The sequence below is a fragment of the Lagopus muta genome, chromosome Z, assembly GCF_023343835.1.
Source record: "Lagopus muta isolate bLagMut1 chromosome Z, bLagMut1 primary, whole genome shotgun sequence".
Taxonomy (NCBI): domain Eukaryota; kingdom Metazoa; phylum Chordata; class Aves; order Galliformes; family Phasianidae; genus Lagopus; species Lagopus muta.
Window position 1 is genome coordinate 54,304,335 of NC_064472.1, and position 11,243 is coordinate 54,315,577.

At 47.0% G+C, this 11,243-nt stretch overlaps 1 protein-coding gene across 1 annotated transcript in view; it reads right to left on the minus strand.

The window, feature by feature from the left end:
* RAD23B (RAD23 homolog B, nucleotide excision repair protein) overlaps nt 1–1,820 on the minus strand; it is a 35,736-nt gene extending 33,916 nt beyond the window's left edge. The window contains exon 1 of the mRNA XM_048930772.1: nt 1,581–1,820. Coding sequence (XP_048786729.1) covers nt 1,581–1,646 — 66 coding nt within the window. The 5' untranslated portion in view covers nt 1,647–1,820. The remainder of the gene's footprint in view (nt 1–1,580) is intronic.
* Nucleotides 1,821–11,243: the final 9,423 nt, after the last annotated feature.

The window sequence follows — 11,243 nt, forward strand, 5'->3', positions numbered from 1 at the left end:
AGACTGATATTTACTCAGAATGCAAGGAGAAAGTGCTAGAAACAGAAGCCAATTTTAGCGCAACAAGTTTCCCCAGCCTATCACAACTAGATCATTTTTGGCCTTGTCACAGCATAGGGCACAGCTCCAAGTAAACAAGTCTACCTCCAGCAGCAAAACATGCAAGTGTAGTTCAAAGACTAAAAGCAATGTTCCCTGAACTCTCAGAGTGGACACATTTATTCAAAGATGCCAGAAAATTCCCTAAAGGATTCAGTGCTATCTACTAAAAGTAGTATTTTTCAAAGTCTGAGAAAACCCAAACAGACATTTGGTTAGTACTCTGGGTTTGAAAGTTTCCCCATTCTCCTTATTAATTTCTAATATCCGCAGCACTTTTTACAGTAAGTCTGCCCTTAATTTTCTAAAACACTATCCTAGGAAGTTTAAGCACATTTTCACCTTGACGCCTCAAGGACTGACACAGCCAAGGCCTAATCCTGCACACCTTTATGGAGAGTGTTCCCTAAATCCTAACCATGTTGCATCTGCCTGAGCACCTGCTCTTAGCCAAGGCCAAACAGACTGTGCTCATAAGAAGCATTCCCGTCGCTGCTGTAGCTCAGTGGGAACACATCTGCATGCAGATGGTGCAAGCAAGTTTCACATCACATAACTTCTTACTGATGCATTTTGCTGTCTCACAGGCTGGCAACATTCTCCCAGCCCTTCCCTTGCCCTCCTTATTCCAAGACTTTCCTCAAAGAAGAGAAGAGCAGATAAGATTACAGGAGAATTTCTCCCAGCAGTAAGTAAAGAGCAACGTTTCAGATCGTTGGTGGCTTCTAATACATGCTTCAGCGAGCAATTCGCCATCTGCCCGTCACACCGTTGGGCCAAACGAGCTCAACCAGATTTTGGCTGTCCTCCTGGATTGTTTTTACAGACGGAGGAGGGCAAGCCAACAGGCCTGGCAGCAGCAGGCACAGCACAAATTTAAGGCTGCTGCAGACACCTCCACAGGCCCAGTTCACAGTTCTGCTCCAAGGAAAGCACTTGCACAAGTGCGCAAGTACCTTCCCTGGGACTCCCTCCCCTCAAGGAGCTCCCGAAGGCACCCAGCAACCTGCAGCGTGCCAGCAATCACCCACCCGCACCACCATAGCAGTAGAGCGGCAGGGGCGGCCCCGCCGCTTTCTCTGCTCGTGCTTTTTCGGCGGGAAGCCGCGTGCCACCGCCCCGCTTCCCCTTCCCCCTCCAGCGCCGTGCCCCCAGGACGGGCGAGGGCCGGAGCTCCCGCCATTCTCCGCGGCCGCCGCCTCGGCGGAGCCCACCTGCCCCGCGCCGGAGCGTACGAGCTGCCCGGAGCGGAGCAACTCTACCGGCCCAGGCCTCCCTGCCGGGCCAAAAGGAAAGTATTTCCCTGCTCTCCGCGCACCGGTAGCCCAGCGGTCCTCCCAGCCCCTTCCCCCGCAACCCGGCCCACCCTGCTCCCGTCGCACCCTCCCGCAGCCGCGGCTCGGGCACGGCGCTCCCGGGACGGGGAGAGGCCCGCAGCTCGGGAGAAGCGGATGCGTCCTTATCCCCCCCCGCTCCCGCACCGTCTCCTCGGGGTCGATGTCGATGCGGAACGTCTGCTGTTGCAGCGTCTTCAGGGTGATCTGCATGGCGGCGGTGGCGGCGGGCCGTCCGGCACCCCGGATCGCCGTACGACACGGCACAGCGGGAAGAGTGGAGGCGGAGCGGCGGCGCGCTGTCGCCTCACGGCCCCGGGCAGACGCGGCGGCTCCCGGGACTGAGCGAGCGGAAGGCAGCGGGTGCGAGGAGTAACGGCTGCGGGCCGAGCGGGGGAGGGGCGGGGGGAGGCGTGGGACGGGCGGAGTGCGCACGCGCCGTCTCGTGGGGGTGGCGCGTGCGTCGTCGCTGAGCTGGGAAGCGCCAGGCGCATGCGCTTCTGGGCTTCCCGCCGGCGCTTCGCGCCTGAGGGGCCGCCAATGGCGGCGGTGAGGTAGTGCGGTGGCGGGGTGGGGCTACTGCCTTGGCTGTGGGATCGAGTTCTCAGCGATGCGGTGGGCCGCGGGAGAGACTGGAGCGACCGGTTACTTGCTTAGGATGGAGGCGGGCAACACTAACCGGGCAGCGTGGTGGCTGGATCCTTCTGGTGCTGCTGCTGGAGTTACTGCTGCCCCGTGAGGAGCTGCTGACCTCCTTTTCCCTCGAGATTCCTCAGGCAGCGAAGAGCGATCCCTGCTGTGCATAGCGTTCAACCCACTGTTGAACCAGCTGCTCTGATACGAGAAATACCTGCCCTTGTTCCTTACAGCTGCTTCCATTTGTAGGTGTGGGACCTTGCACTGCGTTTTCTTGGTCCTCAAGGCAAAAGAGGATGCTAATACTAGGTGAATATAGGGCATAGACCCTGGATGTCTTAAAACATGCCTTGGCCACTCACCATAATTTTCGTTAACGGAAGTCACGCTTTAATTCATTATTAGGAGTTTCATAATAACTTCCTACAGGCAGTGGAGGTGCATCACAGAGCGAAGGGGAAGGGGCGGCTGCCTCCCTGCAGCGGGGTGTGGGTACCTGTGGGCTGTACATACAGGTGTGCTGCTTTTGTCCTCACCCCCCTGTGGCCATGGTGCACAGCTGCTGGGCAGCCAGAGCCTCCCGGAGCTTCTGCACCCGAAGAGAAACTGCTGAGTGTTGCTGGTAGGAATCCGGCGTTCTTGGCAGCGCACAGTAGCTTGCTTGCGTTGCAGAGCGCCATTCAGAACTAGAGGCTTGAGATAAAATATCACTTGCTATTTTTTGCATGACTGTTTACAACCTGAAATACACTGTTTGCTCACTTTCACTGTTGCTTGATCCCAGATTTAGTTCTTTTGCAGATAGAAAGGATATTTTTCTCTACTTAGCATTTAGCAGTCCAACGTACATTCTGCTGAATGAATGCAAATGAAAGTACTTTGTGCTGAGCAATTGTATTAGTTTCACTACTCCTTTTTGTTCAGACTGTGTTGAAAGGAAACTACTCATACCCTCATTTTTGTGGTTGCTGGTTGTAGTACAAAACAGCTCTGCACAGTTTGTGTTGGGGCGAGTGTTCATTTACATGTGGTTGCTTGGTTCTGCCCTGAAATCTTGTAAAAGCCTTAACATAACTGAGAATCAGCTCCGGAGAGGCTGTGAACTGGTAAGGATGATGTTTTTTGTGATTTTGAGCTTGGAGCAAAAAAAGAGAATGTTGGTGAAAAAAAGCTGAATGTTTTTCCACTTCAGAGTGGTATGGAACTTAGGGACAGCTCACTGTATGGAGCCCACTTCAGATGAACAGGTTCTTGATGTTTTCTGTAGCTCAAAACCTTCAGCTCCATAAACAAGTTGTGGCAGGGTTGAAATTCCTTTTTCAGGCTGGCTTCTATCATTTATAGAATTGAGGTATTTTTCCAGAGTATACTGAGTGTAGTTTCATAGTACTTCTTAAGTCAGTGCTTGGTTTTTGTGTTGCTGTTTTTTTTTTTTCCATTTTGTATGGAAGTAAATAAAACTTTTCATCCAAGAATAATTTAGTTATTTAATCATTAATTTCCTTGGAGCACTAAACAGTTGGAAGGGAAGGAAATAAAAATGACTTAGGTATGAGAAGCACCGATATTTTTCTCTGAGAACGGTTAGCTGATGTCTGGACCTGAAAGGGCTGTTTATACAGTAGGAGGATTTTACAGTACTTCAGAGTACAGTCATACTGCAAGCTATTTTAATATTTAGACTTATTTTGAGATCGTGTCCTGTCTTTGGTCCTGTCTGTGCTGTAGTAACAAGCACAAATGGAAGCTGAAAGCTGCACGCTGGTCTTCTGTAGCTCAGCAGAGCTGCACTGGAAAGGCAAGACATCTGAGTATTTCCAAAACAATACTAATTACTGTGTATGACATTAGAGTGGCAAATAACATAGTGAGTGCATTGCTATTACTGCAGTTGGACAGTGTAACACTAAAGGGTCTTCCTAACTTCATGGCTGCACTGAGGAGCTGTTGAATGGATTGCTCTCTGCCCTACAAAGAGCTCCTAGGGAAATTATGTCAGAAGTTGGCAACAATTAATCTGGATTATTGAGTCAAGAATAATATTTATCTAGAAAATAGTGGATCAAATCCTGCAGGTCTAACCGGGCCTACTATGAATAAATTAAAACAGTGTATTTTTGTATGAGTCATAAATCATATTACAGTCATCACTGTGGTTAACTAAAAGTATTTTAATCTAATCAAAATACAGTTAAAACTCACTTAAAGAAGTTTGATTTCAAATGTACTGCCTTACACACAGATTAATTCTTTCAATGGTGGTATGAAGAATTAAACACCAAAATAGATCCTGTTACACATACGTGACTATGGATTTATGCATTACTTGCTTCTGAGCATGAGTTTCCAACACTTCGCTTTTTCTCCTTACATTAGGATAAAAGAGAACAATATTGAGACTTCTATTATGGCATTCATAGCTTTTAACAGGCCATCTGCTTTGGAGTAATGAGCTCTGCGGAAAGGGACCTGGGTGTCCTGGTGGACGATAGGTTGGCCATGAGCCAGCAGTGTGCCCTTGTGGCCAAAAAGGCCAATGGCTTACTGGGGTGCATTAAAAAGAGCGTGTCCAGCAGGTCAAAGGAGGTGATCCTCCCCCTCTACTCTGCCCTGGTAAGACCTCATCTGGAGTACTGCGTACAGTTCTGGGCTCCCCAGTACAAAAAAGACAGGGATCTCTTGGAAAGAGTCCAGCGGAGGGCCACGAAGATGGTGAAGGGCCTGGAGCATCTCTCCTATGAAGAAAGGCTGAGTGAACTGGGTCTGTTCAGCCATGAGAAAAGGAGACTGAGAGGGGACCTGATCCAGGTCTATAAATATCTAAGGTGTGGGGGGCAGAATGGCGAGGCCGGACTCTTTTCAGTGGTGAGTGGAGACAGGACAAGGGGAAACGGCCAGAAACTGGAGCATAGGAAGTTCTGCACAAACATGCGCAAGAACTTCTTTACAGTGAGGGTGACGGAGCACTGGAACAGGCTGCCCAGGGAGGTGGTGGAGTCTCCTTCTCTGGAGATGTTCAAGACCTGCCTGGATGCCTATCTGTGCTACCTGGTGTAGGGAACCTGCTTTGGCAGGGGGGTTGGACTCGATGATCTCTGGAGGTCCCTTCCAACCCCTACAATTCTGTGATTCTGTGATTCTGTGATTCTGTAATGTAACTGCTGCGGAGCATTGCTTTCCTGGTATATGCATAACCTGACAGATGGAGAATGTGAGCCCTCTGGATTCATCAGGAAATCACTTTTATGTGTAGCTTCTCTATACATTTCTAGCCATTTGTAAAACACTGCTAACTCCTAGGTCACAGAGACTACAAAATCACAGAATCACTGCCGTTTGCAGAGATATATAGGTTGTCTTTACTCCAGATTTCTTAGGGTGGAGTCAAAAACAAATTCAGACCTGGTGTGCAGAGCTTTGTCCAGCCAGGTTTTGAAAACCTCCAAGGACAGAAATCCCACAGTCTCTGTGACTCCTACCAGAGTGCTTATTCTCACATTCATTTTTTATTTTCTGTCTGTGCTGAACCTCTCTAGTTTCATCTGATGTCATTGTGTTGCCTCTCTGCAAGGCATCACTGGCAAGAGCCTGTACCCATCTCCTTGTCCTTGTTCATCCGTAGGTATGATAATGTTGTTTTGTGCCTCAAAACCTCTGCTCCAGACAGTAGCTGTCATGGACACTGCAGGGATTTCCACTGCCCTAACTCAACTCAGATACTGTCGTGCTGTAATGTTCTGTATACAGACTCCAGAGCTGCTACACAGCACGGCTCTTCCAGGAGCCACACCTCTTCCAGGAGTTCCTGGGTCTATTGTAGCCCCAGTTGCCCTGGCTGCACCAGGAACTGGGGCAGGTCTTTGTAGATGATCCTTTGGAAGCAGATGAGGAAAACTGCATCTTGTTCATGTTGGACTTCCTTGACCCAGATGAGGAGGTGCTGAACCAACTTCTGGACTTGCCCCTGCCAGCACAGGCAGCTCGTTGTTTTTGAGTGGTGCAGTGAGAGGCTTGCTGCCTGAATGGCTTGAGGGGAGTTTCTGCTGATGGGATCAAGAGAGCAGCTCTGCTACCTGCCCAGCAGGCTCAGGGACTCCTGCCCCCCATGTAGACTGCTTCAGGAGATGTTCTCTGTCAAATGCAGGATCTCCATCAAAGCACCTCAGCTTCTGTTTCATGTGGGTCCCACCCATCTCTCTTGCATCTGTGTTCACATCCGCAGGGAGCAAGAAGAGACTCAGGAGGTATTAGAGAGTCCCCTTGCTTCCAGCCAGGGCTGTGGGCACTCCTCAGTGAGTCTCCATCACCAACAGAGGAGAATGTCCACCTGTCCAGCCTCACTGCCACCCAGCAAGAGGCCACACCACCATCAATACCAGCAAGAGGGTACCTGAATGCCTTGCAAAAACAGCTGGTCCAAGGGAAAGTGGCCTCACAGTTTGTCAGTCAGCTCAGTCAGCACCATCAGAAGCATCCCGCTGGTGCAAATGGAATCATATGGCTCAAGCTTATTTGTTGGAGCAAATGTTCTATTATGAGTTCCCTGTTTAGCAGTGCCAGTCTCCTGATGATGGTTGTTGTTTTTTTTTTTCTTGAAAATGAATTGTTGTTGTTGAAGAGAAGATTGTAGGGCTTGCTAGTCCTTTTGAGCTCCTTTCCAAGCTGGCTCCCATAAGAGCCATTTCCCAGCTATTAACTGAAAAAGCCAAAGCTGTCACTCTTGAGGATCAGGGCTTTCAAGTGTTCTGTTACTCTGGTTACTCACCTCCTACACACACCACAGGATCTTAAATTCGTCTGTATAAGAGTCAAAGCTGCCACTGATTATCATGACCCTGACAAGTCCTTCCACATTTGTGTGTTACAGATTCAGGACAGCATCACCCCAGGTTGGTCTATCAGCATCTGTGTTATCCCTGCTCCCTCCAGAAATGTCTGTGATGGCCTTTCACTTGCAGCTGATGCCAGGGAGATTGAAGATCACCACAGGAACCAATGGCAGTGACTGAAGAACCCCAGCAACACTGTCATGCAACGGAAGTGCTCTAGCTCAGGGTTAGCAGTTGAGGGTATAAGAAGACAGTGCCAAGAGAGCATTCCTCAGGGATCAGATGTACCCTCTGAAAATAAAGTAAGGTGGTGTGTTCTGGTGTTAGGTTCATTGGTTGGATTTCATTGTTGTCATTATTTTGTACACACAATAAAGTTATGTTGGGTCAGAAACTAAATGCTTGTCTCCTGTGTGAATGTGAATGTATTTGCGATCAGTTAAGCCTTTTTGTTCTTGGGCCAGCACAGCCTTTCAGGATTCATACAGAATTCTTGTACTCTAACTACATGGCTTTCATGTTGTGAGATTCCTCTGATCATTTTAGTTGATCTTCTCTGCACCTGCTCCAAATTGATTTAATCTTACTTGGACTTGAACTGAAGCCCACACAAATCTCACTGGTACAATTTGTGCCTATATTTTGTGCTTTGCACTTGCCCTGCTAAGCACTTCCCCTTCTCACAGCACTGTCTTACAGGTAGGTACCATAGGACCAGCTGTACACACTTGACTGCTTGGTACTTTCTCAACAGTTGTCAGCCACCAATCTCCAAAGCTGAAATTTTTGCTATTGTTTCTGAAGCAATATGACTTCAGTTGACTTTGGGATCTGGGTTGTGGTGGCTTCACCCTGGTGGAGATCTGAACAGCCCCACACGTTGCCCTCTTGCCTTCCCTCTTCAAAGGAGGAGGGGGATGGATATACAATAAAAAACAGCTTAAAGTTTGAAAGAAGGACTGGGAGATTGTTCAACAGTTAGTTGAACAGTAATAGGCAAAGGCTCAGCATAGGGAGGTTAATTTAATTTACTGCCTCTTAATAACAGATTGGAGCATGAGAACTAACAGTAAACCTACCTACCCACCCACTCCTCTTCTGCCTCTTCCCCCAAGCTGTGCAGGGGAGCAGAGTGGGGGCTGCAGTGACTCCATGTTCCATCTCTGCCGCTCCTCCATGGTCCTTCCCTGCTCTTGCTTCCATGGATGCCATCTTCTCTGAATTGATCCAGAGTGGACTTCCCATGGGCGGCAGCCCTCCAAGCACTGCCCCAAGACGGCTCTGTATTTTCTGCGTGGACAATATCTGTAAACTTACAGCTAATCATGGTGCACTTTCTTACCACACAGTTATTTAAGGAAGTTTTCACTAAGGCGGGTCAGCAGCCACCTTACTGTGTAATAACTCAATTCTGAATGAATTAGCTTGTGGTGGTCTCCCAGCTCTTAGGACTGTTTCTATGTGAGTGTAATGGAAGGTGATACATCCTAGACTGTGCTAGTAACACGGATTTTAGATTCCTTCATATAACTTGGGCTTGATGATGCTGTTGTCTCCAGGCACTTTCTTACATGCAGATGAGTGCACAGACATGTGGTTGTGTGTTGCATTATGCACATATAAACTGCCACAGCAAGCGTTTGAAGACTGATGGGTCAGCAGGCTCACTTGGGAGTGTGCCCGGCTTCATTAGGTGGCTGAGAAGCATGCTTGGTGCTTAATTTTTTTAGAAGAGAACTGTATGGCTTCTTAGCTGGCTGTGGTGCACATTCCAGTTGAGCACTTCTTACAATTTCAAGGTTCAGCAAGCAATTCAGCTGGGGCAGAAGAAGTAATTACGGAGTTGTGAGAAGCTGAAATGCAAAACAGATGGATGGATTGTTCCTTCCCCTGCCAACCACAGAGAAAATATAATTCAGACTCTTGATAGAAGTGAATTCTCTTAGTTTGAAGAGATCTTCTCTCCCTCCCAAAGAATGACACTGCACACTTGAGCATCAAATTCTGATACTCAGTTTGCCATCAGGATCCCTGGCGTCATTGTGGTCAGCACAAGTACTAGGTAGCGGTGCCCAGTGGAGTACTGCTGCCTGCTGAGCTCTTCTGATGGATGCCTATTCAGCTGACACTCGGGTGGGTGACTACCCATCTCCTCAGGCAAGGCCTTTTCTGGTGCAAACGAAAGTGGGGATATGTAGTGTTTAATTCATTAACCCCTGCCATATTCATGGCAGCCTTCTTGGCTCTGTCCACTGTCTTGGCAGTGTGTAATTGCAGTGTATGTGAGATGTGAAATTGACTCTAATTTTGCATGACTATCAGTAGAAACAAATACAGAGGAAAAACAAAACAAAACAAAACAAAAAAACCCCCACCATTTCTTGGGATTTAACAGCATGTTTTCCCTTGTTAACTCTGAAACGATTGGTTTCTCACTGGCATTTCATTGGCAGCAAAGGAGATAGTTCAGACCATGGGCAGGGTGTCATAGCAGGCATCCAGCAGCCTGCTGCTGGTTCTGCCCAGCACAGCCCATCAGGGACTGTTTGTGATTTGAGTTCTCTGTGGTATTGTGGTGAGAGCTCAATAGATCTTCAAAGTTGCAGTTACTTAAAATTAACTTCAAAATATATTTTTTTTAATTAAATAGAAGAAGCAAATTAAATTACTAACACTGAGAACAAGAAATAACAATCATCCACTAATGATTTGTCAGAAGACAAGTTCAGTGAAGAGGAAAATCAAATTAGGTGCTGCTGGATTTATCTGTGCTTTCTTGCTTAAATGGTGTTTTCTAAAATCAAGGAGAGGACAGATCAAGCTACTATCCCATTTCAGGATCTCTGTGGTTCTCACTTGCATGTCTAATTAAAGATACTGGTGGTTAAAGCAACACTTGCTGCAGCAAGAGTCACAAATAAGATTGTTAGGAGTGTGAGAGGACTGAAAGGGATAACTGGTTTGCTGGGAGAGAGGATGGTGAGAAAGGCTTCAGAGCTGTAAAGTTGACCAGAAACATGTTGACATCAGTGGCAAACTTGAAATAAGGAAAAGCAAGCAAAGCTAAACCAAGTAAGAAGCAGTGGTGAGATCATGCTGTCCAGGTGAGCCTACACTGAAGAGAGAAGCTGAAAGTTCAGGAGGTACCAGTAATTATGAATTATTTTTTCTCCTCACTGCTGTTGCATGGCTGCTATAAGAGCACAAAGGGAGAAGATTCACTTAACATGAGGGAGCAGTGGTGGGTAGATTGGTGTACATGGGGTGAAACTGGTAGTGCAACTATACTAGTGCACAATCAATGGCATTTCATACTGAGAGGCAAAAGAGCAAAACTAGCAATAACCCTCTGCAGTGTGCTTCTTACAAGAGGCAGGGCTTCGTATTTCCAGCTGAGGCATCACTGACAGTACATGTCAATTACACACTTCAACATGTACAAAGGCCACCTGGTGCACTCAAGCTGCAGCAAATCACTTACACCTGCTGAAAAGACATGTCCATGTGTGCCCTGATCATGGAAGCACAAGAGTTTTCAGTTGTAGCTGTTCAGCACAGTAGTCATGCAGAGCAGCTACAGCTGGTTGCCATGGCTCAAGCAATGCTGTGGTCTCATCAGAGATTTCCAGCAGGACAAATGCTGCTCTTAACTTCAAACTGGGGAAAAAAAAAGCAAAGGGCAATCCAGATAAGTCAATGTTGGTCACCTACGCAGTAAGAATGTGATTTTAATATGATAACTGATTATTTTGTCCATTTTAATAAGCAAATATTTACTGTGTTTGGTTTAGCATTTAGGTCATGCTAAGAGCACATTTCTCAGATATCTGATTGCTGCTTTAGTAAGAAAACTCCTAAAGCTCTCTGTTCACTTACTGCAGACTCATTTTTCTCCCCCAGGTGACCATTTACTGTTGGAAGTGGCAGTATCCCAAAATGCTTGTTACTTTTGCACAGGTCGCTGTATTTAAAGCTTGTCAGCATGTAAACTCAAATTTGCACGCAGCAGACATCTGGAATCCAGTTAAATTAAAAATCTTCTTCTTTTGTGCCTTCAAAGGATATAAACTTCAGTAATTTTTTAATCTCTAACAACTCATTTGTCAGTACTTTACAATTAAAAAATAAATAATCTTGTAGTTACGATCAAGTTTCTTCTTTATGTCTCTCAAGGGCTGAGTATTCTTGCATAAAGCAAGACTCAAGTGCTAGGTTTAGAGCCCAGACTGAAAGACTACCTTGAAATGTGTTTTGCTGGACAAGTGTTTTTTCAAAACATGTGGATTTGGTTTGCCTTTTTGTCTTTCCTGAAATGGATGTTCCCTTTCTAAATGCTGTCCCTTTG